The following is an 18,119-nucleotide window of genomic DNA, read 5'->3' on the forward strand; positions in this document are numbered from 1 at the left end:
AGAAAGTGCCTGACAATGTGAGACGGGCTCATGATACACTCTGTCTGACCTACTAGCTTGCTTTTATCCCAGTGCTTAGTATAGTGCTTGGCACATTGCAAGCAAATAATAAGCCCTAAAATTTTCATTTTTATTGTTATTATTTGTTCTTTGTTGTTTTTGCCCAAGCTGTGTGCAGATGCTTAGCACTCAACAACATTATTGTTTTTAGACTAAAAAAGAGTCAACTCCTATGCCAATTCTTGGTGACAAGAGATAATAAAAGCCACAGAACTCTAGGGGGGAAGGGGTGATGATGAAGGGATGGAGCTGGGGTTACATACCTCAGAACAGGAAGGCTTAGGTTTACAAAAGTTTCTCTTCTATTCTGTAAGCTCTTTCTGGGCAGGAATCAGGTCTAGTTATTTGATTGTATTGCACTCTGTCAATCGTTTAATACAGTGCTCCGCACAAAGTAAGTGCTTGATAAATATCATTGATTGATATAAAGTGGTTGCAGACCTATCTATCTGCTGAGTTCCTAAATAAGCCAAATGGGCTTCTCTGATGGGTAATTATCTATGCTATATAGGCAAGGAGTTAATCAGTAAAGGGGAGCTTCAAAAATACTAAAACTAGAAAGTTGTTCCTACTAATTCAGGCCTAATTATTTGATTAAACACATGCATTTTTTTCTTCTGAAACAAGATTGTTTCTAATCGGCTACCCAAAGGCATGGTTTTTTTTTCTTATGGTTCCTGAGAAAACAAAAAATACTGCCATACACTCTGGAATGTTCTGATTACATGAACTCTATCAAACAGTGGAAGAGATAAGGCAGTGATAATAAAACCCCCCACACATTTAAATAGGTTTACTCTAACACCTGGTGAATTGCATTTGAAAGTGTCTGAACTGTCCCAACTACAGAAATACTTCCTCTAGGCAGCTTCCTCTTGGAAGCCCTCAAAAGTAGGATAGGAACCTGAGAGACAATGAGCCTAGGGAAACATTTCCTCAAATCACTTCACTTTCCCAGATGCTAAAATAAATTGTTTCATATAGGAATTCAAACACAAAACTTTCTTTTGAAAAAGGTAGTGTGACATTAAACAATAGAAACAGATACAGGGCATACAAATGGAAAAGCTGTTTCTGATAAGAGCCCTTGGAAAACAACTGCAATGGAACCCGAGGCTTTTATCTTTTATGACAGTTACATAATAGAAGTCACAGAAATCAGAAGGGCATACACATAACTTGGTGAGATCTCTCTCACTTCCCTACTTCCACTCCCCTATTTAATGTTTATTATAGAGATCAATTCTCCTGCTGAGTACATACGTGATTTCGATTTTGTGGAAGAGAAGCAGCATGGCCAAATGGAAAGAGCACAGGCCTGAGAGTCAACAGACCTGAATTCTATTTCTGCCTCTGCCACTTACCTGCTGTGGACAGGTCACTTAACTTCTTTGTGGCTCAGGTGGGGATTTAATACGTTTTCTCCCTCCTGTTTTGTCTGTGATCCCCATATCAGACCTAGTTATCTTGTACCTACCCAGTGCTTATAGTACATAGTAAGTGCTTAACAAAACAACTATTATTTTTATTTCTTTTTATATAGTATTACACTGTGCAAAGTGCTGGGGTAGATATAATCTTATCAGGTTGAACATAGTCCTTGTCCCATGTGGGGCTCACAGTCTTAATCCCCATTTTACAGATGAGGTAACTGAGGCACAGAGAAATTAAAAGACATGTCCATGGCCACCCAGCAGACAAGTGATGGAACTGAGATTAGAACCCAGGTTCTTATGACTACCAGGTTGATGCTCTATCCATTAGGCCACACTGCTTCTCAGTATTCATTCAATAGTATTTATTGAGCGCTTACTATGTGCAGAGCACTGTACTAAGCGCTTGGGATGAACAAGTCGGCAACAGATAGAGACAGTCCCTGCCGTTTGACGGGCTTACAGTCTAATCGGGGGAGACGGACAGACAAGAACAATGGCAATAAACAGCGTCAAGGGGAAGAACATCTTGTAAAAACAATGGCAACTAAATAGAATCAAGGCGATGTACAATTCATTAACAAAATAAATAGGGTAACGAAAATATATACAGTTGAGCGGACGAGTACAGTGCTGTGGGGATGGGAAGGGAGAGGTGGAGGAGCAGAGGGAAAAGGGGAAAATGAGGCTTTAGCTGCGGAGAGGTAAAGGGAGGATGGCAGAGGGAGTAGAGGGGGAAGAGGAGCTCAGTCTGGGAGCGCCTCTTGGAGGAGGTGATTTTTAAGTAGGGTTTTGAAGAGGGAAAGAGAATCAGTTTGGCGGAGGTGAGGAGGGAGGGCGTTCCAGGACCGCGGGAGGACGTGACCCAGGGGTCGACGGCGGGATAGGCGAGACCGAGGGACGGTGAGGAGGTGGGCGGCAGAGGAGCGGAGCGTGCGGGGTGGGCGGTAGAAAGAGAGAAGGGAGGAGAGGTAGGAAGGGGCAAGGTGATGGAGAGCCTTAAAGCCTAGAGTGAGGAGTTTTTGTTTGGAGCGGAGGTCGATAGGCAACCACTGGAGTTGTTTAAGAAGGGGAGTGACATGCCCAGATCGTTTCTGCAGGAAGATGAGCCGGGCAGCGGAGTGAAGAATAGACCGGAGCGGGGCAAGAGAGGAGGAAGGGAGGTCAGAGAGAAGGCTGACACAGTAGTCTAGCCGGGATATAACGAGAGCCCGTAATAGTAAGGTAGCCGTTTGGGTGGAGAGGAAAGGGCAGATACAGCTGTGGCTCAGTGGAAAGAGCACAGACCTGGGAGTCAGAGGTAATGGATTCTAATCCGGGTTCTGCCATTTGTCAGCCATGTGACCTTGGGTAAGTCACTTAACTTCTCTGTGCCTCAGTTACCTCATCTGTAAAATGGGGATTAAGACTGTGAGCCCCACATGGGACAACCTGATTAGCTTGTATCTTTCCTAGCACTTAGAACAGTGCTTGGCATATAGTAAATGCTTAACAAATACCATCATCATCATTAGTATTATTATTAGCATAGTCAAACATAGGAAATTAATACAATAACTTAGGTATTTGTTAAATTCTTACTCTGTGGTAAACATTGTTCTCAGCACTGGAGAAGACTGTACTCTTATTGTGGACAGGGAATGTATCTGTTTATTGTTATATTGTACTCTCCCAAGCACTTAGTACAGTGCTCTGTATGCAGTAGGCACTCAAAAAAAATGCAATTGACAGACTGATTTACTGACACAAGATAGGTTAAATATCACCCATCACCTGATCACATGAAGTTCACAATCCAAGTAGAAGGGAGAACAGAGAGAAAATTTTGCAGATGAAGACACTGAAACACAGAGAAGTGAAATGGCTTGTACCCAAGGTCACAGAGTAGACAAGTGATAGATCTGGGATTAGAATCTAGGACCTCTGACCCTCAGACAGTGTTCTTTCCACTGGGTCATGCCACTTCTCAAAAGCAAATTGTGTGTTCCACTTTTTTAACTGCAGGCATTCACACAACTCTTATCTTAATGGTCTTTTACACCATGGAACACTGTATAAATTAGGAACTCTGGAGGGCTGGGACTGAGACTTTTGTTCCTCGTGTATTACGCTTGCCTTGTCTTATGCAGTAAAGTAGTCTCCGACCCATAGCGATGTCATGGACACATCTCCCCCAGATCACCCCACCTCCATCTGCCATCTTTCTGGTAGTTTATCTATAGAGTTTTCTTGGTAAAAATATAGAAGTGGTTTACTAGAGCTTGAGTCTCCATCCTGACTCTCTCTCCCATGCCGCTGCTGCCCAAATACAGTGCTCTGCACAGAACAGGTAAATACCAAAAAATTGATTGATAATTCATAAGTGTTACTTGGCAATGTGCCTTGGAATTCTGTCATCTTCAAGCAGAGGTGAATTTAGAAGATGAGAGAATGTGGCTTTTAAGTGCCTATTAGCATTTTACTTTCACTAGTCATCAACCTTAAACAACTTTTTAAACACCTTCAATATTGAACATTTGCAAAGTAAGCATCTCCAGATCTTAGTCCTTAATCTAGGTTCAGAGGTTTGCCCGGATCTGAATGTTGAAATGATCAATTTATCCCAGACTTATTGGACAAAGCCCAACGGAGAGACTTTCCATGTGGCCACAGGTGAAAGGAATGCTAGTCACCCATTAGTCTTTTCAATCAATACACATACATAGAGAGAGCAGTATCAAGAAACGAGCCACCTTAGAAAAAATAAATCAGGAAAACTAAAGTCCCATTTTGAGAATCAGCCAATTTGTTAAATGAGGTTATGGCAGTTTGATAAAACAACCTTTACCTTGGCAGGCAGGAACCGGTGCATCCCATGCATGGTATCCATATGCGGACTTCCTGCACACAGCACTGCTTTTCCCAATGAGCCGGAACCCCCGGTCACAGGCCCAGCGAACCACACTGTTGAGCTGTCCACCAGTCTGACTGATGATATATCCATGGGGAGGGGATTCTGGAGTGCTACAATAAAGAGCTGATCAAAAGAAGATAGTCATCCATTAAAATTAGTTTTCTAAAATGAATATGTCAATCAATCAATCATATTTACTGAGCACTTACTATGCATATAGTACCGTACTATAAAGACTATGTCTCTGTTACCCTTACCACATGACTTCCTGCTTATGATTACCAGTATATGAAATATACAATATCATAAATGGATGTGATATTGCTGTAAATTAAGAATGCTCCTCTACTTGCCTATGTGACCTTCTGCAAGTCACTTGACTTGGTGTCTCAGTTTCCCCATTTGTACAAATAAGCATTGAATGCTTGGTCTCTTTTTCCCTTTAGACTGTGAGCCCCACATGGTATAGTGTCTGATTACCTGAATCAGAACAGGTAAGAACATAGTAGTGTGGCCTTAATACAATACACATCTAACAAATACTCTTACTTTTTAGTCAGAAGAGAGCTACCTATAAGAAAGAAAGAACCTAGAAAGAACCCTGTCATCTCAGACTGACCATTGATATTAGTACATACAATCACTTGAGATGATTTAGCAGAGGTATACAAATTGTCTTTGTCCTCCAGGAGGTTTATAATGAAGTCAATGATCTGGATCTGACTAGGGAATGGGGTACTTTTTGAGGTATGATTTCCACTGGAAAATTCTTGTATATAAAATCAGATGGAGTAAAATCTAACCTTCAGCTCTGTGTTAACAGTTGTGATATATTTGGATCTATATACCAATGATCATTCCACAGACTATTTTGTTTCTCAAATCATTTTGGTTTTAATGGGATTCTTTTTTCAAGAAAAAATCACATTGCTGTTTTTATTGAGAAAGAGTGGTAAAGCCTGGAAAATATTTTTCATATGCTACCATTTATAGGCATCTGAGACAAAGTTTAGAGGCACATATGTGTTTAAAAAAATACATCTGGATTTTAGTTTCATTATGAAAACTTTATTGAACAGAGTTCTACATTAGTGAATGACAAAAAAAAAATGACACAAAGGGATACTTTTCTGGAAGTATTTATGTAGCTTGAATGCCATGACTCCTCAGGCTTTTTGCTAATAGTTTTAAGTAGTTAAATATCAATCCTAAATATCAATTTTTGTCACTCAGTAGAAATTCCAGGAACATGACGTGAGGATTGAAGAAAAAAAATTGATTTCTCGAACTGTTCCCTCCCTCCTTGTAGGCCTGACTAGAGCTTCCTCAGTTGAATCTTTTATGCACTTCTGTAAAGTCACTTGATAAAAAGCCATGACCCTTAGAAAACCAGTAGTTTTGACTAATAAGTGCCTCCCATTCCTTGACAGTGCGGAATAACAAAATGAAAATGCACATGATGATTTGCAGCTCCATTGCTGTTTGCTAAAATATGTCTTAAGAAGGTATTACTGCTGGGAAATTCTACTGTGAATGCCTGGATGCATGATTTCAGCAGTCAATGCAGCTTGTATTAATCTCCTGTAGACATCACAGAAAACTTTGTATCCATTTCCTGATTAACCCTTCTCTTCCAGTCAAATAACCCAATCCATAGATATCTTTTTACTTTTACTTATTTGTTCAGTAACTCCTTTTGTGTTTATCACTTGAATTTATGTTCTACTTCATTTACATTTGGTATGTTTGGAAGCTCACCTCCCACATTTAATTATGATTTTATCTCTGTTTTAAGGACCTCGTATTCTGCCTATAGAAATATAGAGTAAACAGTACTAGACAGTACAGTACTAGACAGTGTATTGTAATAACAGCACTGCATTGATTGAGCAATAAATGCTATTAATGGTGATGATACTCACATATTCAATCCATCATCAAATCCTTTCAGTTCTATCTTCACTACATCATTGAAATCCTCTTTCCTCTAAATAAAAACTGCTACCACATTGATCCAAGCACTTATCTTATCCCACCTTGATTACTGTATCAGCCTCCTTGCTGAACTCCCTGTCTCCTATCTCTCCCCACTGCAGCCCAGAAATCACTCTGTTGCCCAGATCATTTTTCTAATTAAAAGATTCAGTCCCTGTTTCCCCACAAACTTCCAGTGGCTGCCCTTCCACCACGTCAAACGCAAGTGCCTTACCACTGGTTTTATTCATTCAATAGTATTTATTGAGCGCTTACTATGTGCAGAGCACTGTACTAAGCTCTTGGGATGAACAAGTCGGCAACAGATAGAGACAGTCCCTGCCGTTTGATGGGCTTACAGTCTAATCGGGGGAGATGGACAGACAAGATAGTTTTAGAGCTATCAATCCCTTTGCCACCTTCTACCTTACCTTGCTGATTTCCTTCTACAACAAAGAATGCTCCCTTCACTCCTCTAATGCCAATCTACTTATTGTACCTCCATCTCATCTATCTCACCCTTATCTTACCTCTAACCTGGAGCTCCCTCCCTCTTCATAACCTATAAACCACCACTTTCCCCACTTTTAAAGTCTTATTAAATCACATTTCTTTCAATAGCCTCCCCCAACTAAGCCCTCAGTTTCCCTACTTCTTCTATTTTCTACATCACCTTTGAATTTTGTGGTTCTGTACCATTTATTCAGCTCGCCCTCACCAGCTCATGCTGAATCCCTCAGTAATTATGTAATATTGTTGATATTTTTTAAGCACTTACTATGTGCAAAGCACTGGTCTAAGTGCTGGGGTAGATGTAGGTTAATCAGATTGTCCCACGTGAGGCTCACAGTTAATCCCCATTTTACAGATGAAGTAACTGAGACACAGAGAAGTTCAGTGACTTGCCCAAAGTCACACAGCTGAGAAGTGGTGGAGCTGAGATTAGAAACAATGACCTCTGAATCCCAAGCCCATGCTCTTTCCACTGAGCCATGTTGCTTCTCTAAAATGGGGATTAGACTGTGAGCCCCATGTGGGACAACCTGATTTCCTTGTATCTATCCCAGTGCTTGGCACATAGTAAGCACTTAACAAATACCATAATTATTATTACTTGAATGTGCTATCACTAAACTAATTAATTTCATTGGAGACATTTCATAAGTAACATACAAGTACTCACTATGTGCTTGAGATAAAATTAGCACCCGAGCAGAGCACTGCCCATATGACAGATTACAATGGTTAGACTGTCATAGACAGAATGCCTTGGTGGTCTCTGGATCAAGATGAACTTTCTGCACTTCCACCAAGGGAAGAGGGAGCAGCAGTACAGCATTACCTATGCTATTTGATGATGAGGTGCTGCTGCTCATATACTTACAGCAGCACCTGTATGTATGCTCTTCACCCTTTCCCCAAATCAAGTTTACTGGTCATACCAATTCCAGAAGGCTTGCTCTTGGAAGGTCCATCCGTTGACCTGGCACCTATGGGAATTGGCCCAACCTGCCAGGTGGTTGAGTGGAATCTGGCTCTGCAGTCTGTCACCAGATACACTTTGAAACAGTACTATAGCCTTTGGAAGCAATAACGGGCATTTCATGCATACGGGCCATAATGAATATGTGAGAGAATTGGCTATGATTTTGGAATATCACTCATTGAAGCTGTCTGCTATTTCAGATTATAAAAGTTATTATGGAGATGCCATTTAAGAGTTACTGTCACCTCACCTTTCTAAAATAAGGTTATATCTGTACTTGAACAAACTCTCAAGTTCAATAGTTTAAACAGACACATAACTTCCACTGACATTTTCGGGGTTCAGAAAAAAATGACTACTTACCTATGTATCTTATCCTGAAGCCTTTTTTATTATTTCCATGATCTGCTGACCATTGTAGGAATACTTCATGACCATTGCTGGATATATTCAGTGCAGAAGAATAATCTCCACTTAGGGAAATAAGCACTGGACTTTGTATATTTGGTCCTGTATGTAGAAAATGTAGAATTAGAGATAGGAATAGAAAATTCCTAATCTGAGCAAGTAGCGATTTTCACCAATCTGTCCTCTCCCTCCTTGTAGGGCTGACTAGAGCTTCCTTATTTGACTCCTCTATGTTCTTCTATGAAGCCACTTGATGATAAGCCATGACCCTTAGAAAACCGGTGGTTTTGACTAATCAGTGCTTCCCATTCCTTGTCTGTGTGGAATAACAAAATAGAAAATGCATATGATGATTTGCAGTTCCGTTGCCATTCACTAAAATATGTCATAAGAAGGTAATACTACCATGAAATTCTAATGTAGATGCATGGATACTCCTATTGGGCTTGATGGATAAGTCTGAATCCTGAGACATCAGGACCAAGAACCTATGCAGGCAAATTGATTTTAGTAAAAGTGATTTGTGCAGTCTATGTAAGCCATGGTACTTCTGGGTTGCAGAGTGCAATGAGGGAATTCATACTGGTCTCAGAACATATTTGGGAAAGTTACCAAAGTGATGGTTATCTGTCTTGCAGCCAAGACTGAGTCAGTACAAATTGTGTGCCCAGTGAACCAACTTGGGAGTTATGACCCAAAGTGACTTGAGTTTACCTGCATTTGGATATTGAACCAAAAGACCTAACATCAAATTATCTGTATATGCCCCCTCCTACCCAGTTGAGCATACTGAAGGGAAGAGAATAAATCTGTGGCTATGGAAACTTTACAACATTTTGCCCCCATGCACTGGTGAACGTTAGTATAACACTGGAAACAGACTTCTTGTAAATGGACCTATTGGCACAGGGACAATGTAGAATGTAAGTCACTGCAAAGACAGAATTATGTCAAAGTGTCACATTCCTTGGTATACAACTCTTTCCTCAGCCTTCTAAATTATTCAAAATCCTCTACATGTGCAAATCGATGTGCAAGCTTGTAAGTTCTGTTAGTAATTGGAGAGGTAGGAAATAAAATACAATATACTGAGTTTCCAGAAATACTTATAACTAATAATTACCATCATACACCTGAAGAACATCAAACTCCTTTTCTGTCTGGAAGAATTCAACAAACATGCTGATGTTATATCCCTTTTCCACAGAAATGCTCCAGGCGCACATTTGAAGGTTTGGATAGCTGTCAGGGTAGCCAGGGCTAAGTATGACACCAGTTGAATCCAAACGTAATTCATTAGCAGGGCAGAGTACTGTGAAATAAAATTAATTACTTTAACAACAAAAAGTGTTTTTATACCAAACTATGAATTGTAAACCAAAATGACTGTACCTTTGTTTTTCATGTTAAATAAATATGGACAGAGGACATACACATAAATAAGTGCCAGGACAGGTATTATTAAGGTAGTGTTTTCAAAATGTACCATGAAAATTAGAGTATGGCTCAAGATCTACTGTCTAATGATTTTCTATGTTCACAGTTTGTGGAAGATATATTACTCTTCCAGGATATAAATATAAAACAGTGGCTTGTTCCTTAAAAGAGTCAAACATAAGAATTATCATCTTTCATTAAGCTCAAATAGAAACCAAAGTGAAGTGGGTTGACCAGTACAAAGTGATAAAGAAAATCCATGGAACTGCAAACATTTGGCCAATTCATTTTGTATGCATCTGGATTACAGATGACTATGTTTTTTGTGGTTTAAAAAGTAAAATGCAAATCCCCATCTAACCTCTTAGGAAAAGAAAAACTATGCTATAATGTGGTCAAAATGTATCTGAAACCATGGGCTGAGTATTTATTACTACTGACACTCAAAGGTAGTGAAGATAGTCCACTAATTTAAGTGTAGCAAATCTATAGATGTTGGTTAGGGCTTTAGTCAAACAATAAAGTAGCACTTATTGTGTGAAGAGCAGTGTGCAATTTAACAGAGTTGATAGATGTATCCCCTGCCCACAATGAGCTTACAGTGTAGAGGGGAGATGGAAATTAATTGATTAAATTAATTAAATATTAATTAATATTTATATATTGGGGTTGAAGGTGGGAGAATAAAGGGTGAAAGTCCAAGTGCAAGGGAGATGCAATAGGAAGATTGAGTTGGGGAAATGAGGGCTTAGTCAGGGAAAGCCTCTTGAGAAGATGGCATTTTAATAAGGCTTTAAATGTGGAGAGAGTGGTGATCTGTCAACTATGAAGGAGGCGGGAGTTCCAGGAGAGATGTTGGCGAAGATCAGTAGTGAGATAGATGAGATCGAAGTACAATAAGGAGGTTGATAACAGGACAGATTTGTGGGGAGTGGGTGTATGGGAAAGAAGACAGGTTAGAGGGTTGTGGTTGGATAGAGAGATTTCGGAGTTGCTACGGATGAGAGATTGTACATTGATTAGAGAAACAGAGAAGCAGAGAACAGGCTTGGGAGTCAAAGGTTGTGGGTTCTAATTCTGTGTCAGCTACTTGTCAACTGTGTAACTTTAGGCAAGACACATAACTTCTCTGTGCCTCAGTTACCTCATCTGTCAAATGGGTATTAAGACTGTGGGCCCCACGTGGGACAACCTGATTATTTTGTATCTACTCCAGTGCTTGGCAATAGTAAATGCTTAACAAACACTATCATTATTGTTATTATTAGAGATGATGAGATCAAGCGGGTGTCCAAACTGATGAGTAGGTGAGGTGAGGTGGAATTGGAGGTCAGCGTAGTTGAAGAGTGAGAGGAAGCAGTCAGTGGAGGGTTTCATCAAGAATATCTACAAGGATATATAATTTCCCAAGAATCAATATAAGGAAGGAATGTGATAAAGGGATCAAAATGGTTTAGAAAGCCAAAGGTGAGGCCTGGGCCAGAGGTAAATGACCATGACTGGTAACTAGAGTGGGTGTTAGAGGTGGATGATATGGATTTCAAAGGAAGGGAAAGAGAAGGACGAGGGTGGTGTTAGGATTGTGCTGAAGCAACATTGGGAAGCAAGAAGAAAGCTGACTTCTCCCCATTTCCCAATGAATCTTAGGGATTGAGAGACAGAGGAGGAGGCCAGAGGAGTTTAGGGGTTGTAGATGAGGTTGTCAATAGCAATAACTGCTTAAACTGGTGGTGTTGCTAATTAATTGTTGAATTGAATGCTGGTTCTTAGGTCTTTGAGAGTAAAGAGGTGAATGTTTAGGAGTATCCAGATTGCTGGGATAATGTTAAAGCAGGCAGCTGTTCATATGTAAAAAGTTGGGTCTTTGTCACCATAATATCAGACAGCCACAACTGTGTTCCCAGATTCTGGGATCATCAGCCAATTCAAGACCATCTTATTGTCAATTCCAGATGTGTGTTGCTGAATCTCTGAACAGATTGCAGAGAGGGCTCTAGATCTGAGGAGATTATCTGCAGGTGTCCCCAGAGTTTTGTGAACAGTCTCCAGCTGTTACCCATTTTAAATTGTGGCTTGCTTAAAATCTCATTTGTTCCTAGTACTCACAGCGTGGCTTGACATTGGAAAGTTCTAAACTATTTGGGGGGAACTTGAAAATACCACTGGCCGGGGTTGCTAATTGGATAATCAGTGCTTGGGCCAAATAATCAATCAATTCATAATTTGAATTTGAGCTTTTGGCACCCCTATAGGAAGAAACACTGGACTCAAATTTTCAATTAAAAAATATCCTTGATAATTCAGAACACCTGATGAATGTCACTGTCTGTCTGACCTTGCTCTTTCATATACTTCAAAACTATGTTTAGAAATAACTTTGGAATTGGAGGAAATTATATGGAAATTAAATAGCAAAAGAGTCTTCAAGACAAAGCTGCTATTTAAAATGTTCAAGTAGAACTGATTCTACTTCTGGATAGTTCCTGGAATACATTAGCAAGAGTATGATATGAACTGCAGGTTATAGTAGTTACTGGTTAGGTTCTTATTAGGAACTTGTAACATGTTTGGGTCTTTTATAAGATTATGGGGAATATGGAAAATTAGGGATGTCTGGAGGCAGAGCTGCAAATATTGATGAAACATTGGAGTTATGAGAATAATAAAAGGAATTGGGTTCTTAATCTAGATGAGGGATGGGAAAAATGTGGTTCACCAATTGAGTTCATTTGGCTTGAGCTAGGATGTTATGACATTCCCCCCTCCCCCCCGCAAACTAGGCAATATGTGGGTTATTGATGGCATGAATTGCACTTGATGACAGCAGGAAGAAGTGACTGCATCTTTGTGGCTGAAATTCTTCCCTACCCATCACTTTTACTTTTTGGGTGGTATGACTTTTGTATAACTCTCTGCAAACACTTAAAAATCTAGCACATAATTTTTGCTAATTTGCTGACCCAGGTCCAGGACCTAAGGCAATGATCACGACTTCCAGAGATTGATCCCATGCTACTGGTTCTTAGGCAGGTACAGTGATCAGTCCCTCTGGGCTGGGAGAGCAATGTGGAGGAGCAGCATGAAGTTGGAAGAGGCACCTAGCCTGGGCCTAATCAGTTCAACTAGGAAGTCAGCTCCACTTAGTTATACAAAACCTTGGCCATACGAGATGTGCTAGGAAGGCCCTGGCTAGGACTATATCTCACTACTTTTATCATTTTATTGAATTTGATTGTATAGCTTACCATAGCGTTTTTCCTGTTAAAGTGCTTAATGAGCATTAATATAACAATAACAACAGCAATAATGATATCCAAGTTCTTGAAAGGCGATAATAACCTTGCTGTAGTTTTTCTGATTTTCATTTCAAATCCCATTTAGGACCTAAATGGCTGAAAACATTCCTGGCCCCTGAGTCTTTAAATTGCAAAATAATTCCTGACTATTGCAATTCAGTGGCAATGATGACTCCTGTCAGGTTCTCAGGACTCAGAGTGTACAAATCAATGACTGTGCTACTGGTCTTGCACACACCACTCTTACAGAAACAACCCCACCAGAAATGTTTCCACTGGGCTGCAAAATACAATGAACAAGTAGGTGAACAGGAGTGCAGCATTCTTTCATTCATTCATTCAGTCAGTCATATTTATTGAGTGCTTACTGCACTAAGCACTTGGGGAAGTACAATATAACAACTGACACATTCCCTGCCCACAGTGACCTTACAGTATATAGGGGGGGAAATGGACATTAATATAAATAAATTACAGATATGAACATATATGCTGTGGGCTAGGATTGGGGAAGAACCAAGGGAGCAAGTTAGGCGATGCAGAAGGGAGTGGGAGAAGACAAAATGGGGGTTTAGTCAGGGAAGGCCTCTAGGAAGAGGTGTTACTTCAATAAGGCTTTGAAGGAGGGAGGAGTAATTGCCTGTTGGATTTGAGAAAGGAAGGCATTCCAGGCAACGGGTCAGCAGCGATATAGGTGAGATCGAGGCACAGTGAGAAAGTTAGCATTAAAGGAGTGAAATGCACAGGCTGGGTTGTAGTAGGAGAACAGAAAGGTGAGGAAGGAGGTAAAGTGATTGAGTGTTTTAAAGCCAATGGTGAGGAGTTTTTGTTTGATATAGAGGTGGATAGGCAACCCCTGGAATTTTTTGAAGAGTGGGATGACATGTCCTAAATGTATCTGTAGAAGAGTGAAGCATGGATTGGAATGGAGAGAGACAGGAGACTGGGAGGTAAGCAAGGAAGCTGATGCAGTAATCCAGGTGGGATAGGATAAGTGATTGCACTAACATGGTAGCAGTTTGGATGGAGAGGGAAAGGGTGGATTTTATTGAGGTTACAGCACAGTGAGAAGTTTATTTTCAATCTTTGACCCCCATTAACCAGTTGCAGGGAGAAGTGGCCAGAACACAGAACTTCTGTTTCCCAAAATAATGCTCTTTTCACTGGGCCAAAAGTAGGATTCTAAAAACTAAAGGTACAAAGGAAAATATATCACACTGATAATTATTACCTTGGCAGGCAGGAGGGGCTCCATCCATTTGAAGTCGTTCGCCTAATCGGCATGTTAGAATCTCATTGCCAACGAGTGTGAAGCCTGGTAAGCACTGGTACCTTATTATGTCACCTATTAGATTGAAAGATAAATATATATTAAGTAATGAAGCAGTGTCAAGAATGAGCAAGATATTCAGTAGAAATGGGTGTATTAAATTTTCCAAAGATAATTGGGTGTTTGTTATGCTTTTACCATGCTAAGGGGGTGTTCAGTGGATATTTTAGCACTAATGATAAGAAATTTAGCAGACAAAAATGTCATGTTTCCATGTTTTCCAAATAATTTTTCTGATCACAAAATATTCTTAATGTGATTCCCAATCAAACTGGAAAAACACAGATCAATATTAATCCAATTATCTTTACCAGTTCTAGTAAGTATTAGCTTATACCCTATGGCGAAAAAAAAAAAAAAAATCTCCATACCAACCCTGCCATATTCTTTGAGACTGAAAAAGGATATCCCAGATGGTACTTGGATCTGTTGGTGAGAAGCAAAGCTAAGTGCTATGGGAAATGGATATAGCCAACATAAGACCCCTCTCGGGGTCTCATTAAGGAGGAGAAATAACCCCAAATAAAATGACTGATCATTCTTTAGTCTACATTACTTCTTCTTCTCCAAATGCTGTCAAGTAGTTTCCTGACCCACAGCAACTCCGTGGAAACACCCTTTTCAGAATTTCCCATCTTTGCCATAAAGTCATTCTGGTATGTGTAATCATAGAGGTTTCTTGGTAAAGATATGGAAGTGGTTTACCATTGCCTTCTTCCACGTAATGAAACCTTGCGTCTGTCATTGTCTTTGATCAACATTTTGATCATTGGATAGCCACCTTTGACTCATTCTCATGCTGCTGCCCATCACAGGTGAATTCACTTTAACACTTTGGCTTAGACCTTTCCATTATGGATAGACTTATATGGCTTAGCTCTATGTTGAATTAGCAGCTGCAAACTCCCCTGCCATGATAAGGCATCAATTCAAAGGATAGCTACATTCCTTAGGTCAAGTTAATTTCCTAGATGGTCCAATCTAGACAATGAATAATTATCTCATTTGTCTGACCTTTTCTTCAGCTTTTCCCTTCCTCTCCCTTCCACTGTCCATGACTACCTTTGATTGTACTGCTTTCCCCAGGCCTAAGCTAACTATAAATCCTGGCTTAGCTGGTATATATCTGGGTCACTCCTGGCAATTTTAGTAAAATATACTGGAATTGGGACAAATTATTAAATTGGTAAGCTTCCCTGTACTAATCCCTGCTCCTCTTGCTCACTTAAAAGATCAGACTTGTGCTGGAGCATGTAAATGCAGAGTAAGTCCCAGAGCAGACTGGAGTAAAGACTGCCAGAAGTCTTTACTTTCTTATTTGCCTATCTTTATCCTTCTATGTCACTTATAAAGTTGGCTGGTACCCCAATGTTCTGCTTTAAAATTACAATATGATGATCAGGTTTCTTTATCTAGGGTGATTAGTAAAAAACAAAAATTTAAGAATAGAAATTAACCAATCACAAAACCGGTCTTTTCAACTATCATAAGACTTTTACCTATTTCTAATTCGTCATCCTCAGTCAAAATTTCAGCATTTGGTATGGATGGAGGAGGCTGGCATATTCGTAGTTGGTAGGCTAAAAATCAACATAGAGGAGAAATGTTATTATTCAATCTACACATGTACTTTTATGATTTTAACTGTTAAGATATGAACTACAATAACAAGAGGCTTAGCTGAATGTATCTACAAGAAGAAAATATCACATTTTATCCTTTTCCTATAAATATTACTATCAATTTCTGGGAGGTCATGCTCTTCTTAGATTGCAATAATAATAATAAAAAACCAATTACATGATGGATTTTTCTGCATCCATGCTTTCATGTTAAATTCTCCTACTTCCTTTAAAAGACAGGGAATGCACATAGACAACACAGTTTAATTTGGTAGTCTCTAGTTGACTATGAAATGGGAAAATAACCTGACTACAGAATAATGTCTCGTCCCCAAACTTTACTTATTTTTGCCAAATACACTTGTATGCAATGCAGTTAATTAAAACAAGATGCTATGTAGTGGAAAAAGTATCAAATGTAATTTCCAAAAAAACAGCTAACAGGAGTTACAACAAACTGTGATAAGTTGCTTTATTGACCTCCTCAAAATTTTAGGCATCTTCAGGGTTTTATGTAACAACAGCATGAGCCTGAGTCAGAACAACAGGGTCCCAAAGAGCTTGTTCTCACTCTAGTGGGCCAAATGGATCTACGCTTGGAGAGCTAATTCCTGTATTAGGGATCTCCTCAGGATCCCAATGACTGTGTTCCAGTGGGATTGAACTCCATGAATTTTTACAACAGTAACACTGAATTGCACAATCAATCAATCAATGGTATTACTGAAGTTGGTACCACGTACATGGAGAGTACAATACAACAGAATTAGTGTCTAAGTTCCCTGCTCAAAACAAGCTTACAGTCTAGAGGCATAATAATAATAATAATAATAATAATACTTGTTAAGCACTTACTATGTGCCAACACTGTTCTAAGTGCTGGGGTAGAACAAGTTAGGGTGGAAAAAGTTCCTGTCCCACACGGGGTTCATGCGGTTATCCCTATTTTACAGATGAGGTACCTCAGGTACAGAGAATTTAAGTGACCTGGCCAAGGTCACATCTGAAATGTTGCAGAACCGGGATTTGAACCCAGGTCCCTCCTGACTTCCAGGCCTGTGCTCTATCTATTGAGCCAGGCTGCTTTCCAACATGCCTGATGGGAAAATGATATCTTGTTCCTGGGAACGGGATCTAAATGGAACCCTGACAAGATATTTTTTCTGATAATTTTAAAGGAATTAGGCAAATCCATTTGGAAGAAAATTTATTGTATATCCATATTTCAGTGAGCTAAGTATGTGTAGAAGTATGTGGAACATCACATACATTTATGGAACAAAGCTGACCTATAGTTACTATGCATTCATCACTAGCTTTTCTTTGTTTTGGAAAAAGAAACCACTGATGGTGAATTCACTTACTGTTGCAAAGCAGACCAATGTAGAAAGACACAAAGATACAAACAAACTGAGAACATACCAAGACCAGATGGTTATATTTAACTGCTAAAGTTGGTTTTGTTTTCTACTTCAACTCAACGTGGTTATTGGAGCTACTCTTCTTTAAGAAAAAAAAAAAAAAAACCCTTTCCATGTTCTAGCTAGAGCAATTAACTCTTAGTGCTTTAAATTTCTGAAGTACAACTCATCATAAGGCAGCTGTTTGGGTATCTTCTAGATTGCAAGCTCCTTGAAAGCAGAATTATGTCTACCAGCACTATTGTATTGTACTTTCCCAAGCACTTAGTACAGTGCTCTGCATACAGTAAGTGCTCAATAAATACCATTGCACACCACCCAGCATAGGTCTACTGAAGTGGACATAGCTTCCATACCAGGAAGCTGACCTTACTTCAGGACTATGAGTATCAAAAGGATCCAAACCTTATCAGTGCTTGAAGGAAGGCTTTCTTCCACCCTTCACCTGTGGGGGATGGAGTTTGCCAGGATGTGGAAGGTAGAACTGGGCAATTAATGGGGTTCCATGAAGCCCCTGGAAAACCTTATGGGCTGGGATCCTCAGATATGTGGGTCCAGGTTTGTTTTGTTATTCAGTGTTAAGTTATGCTGGTTAAATTGCTCAAGAAGCTGCAATGTCTTCTGTGGTAGGATCAGGTTTCATATTCATAGGGAAGGTTGGACAGCACTATAGCTCTCAGTTTGGTATATAGTCTAATCTCCTGTTGCTGCCCAACTCTGTCAGTATTCAAAAACCACAATGACCACCTCTATTCCATT

At 39.7% G+C, this 18,119-nt stretch overlaps 1 protein-coding gene across 1 annotated transcript in view; it reads right to left on the minus strand.

Annotated features, from left to right (window-relative positions):
- Positions 1–18,119, minus strand: part of CSMD3 (CUB and Sushi multiple domains 3) — a 778,187-nt gene that overhangs the window by 81,292 nt on the left and 678,776 nt on the right. Inside the window, 5 exon segments of the mRNA XM_029063925.2 lie at positions 4,321–4,509; positions 8,210–8,356; positions 9,378–9,566; positions 14,219–14,332; positions 15,817–15,897. Coding sequence (XP_028919758.1) covers positions 4,321–4,509; positions 8,210–8,356; positions 9,378–9,566; positions 14,219–14,332; positions 15,817–15,897 — 720 coding nt within the window.

The sequence above is a fragment of the Ornithorhynchus anatinus genome, chromosome 4 (genome assembly GCF_004115215.2).
Source record: "Ornithorhynchus anatinus isolate Pmale09 chromosome 4, mOrnAna1.pri.v4, whole genome shotgun sequence".
NCBI classification, from domain to species: domain Eukaryota; kingdom Metazoa; phylum Chordata; class Mammalia; order Monotremata; family Ornithorhynchidae; genus Ornithorhynchus; species Ornithorhynchus anatinus.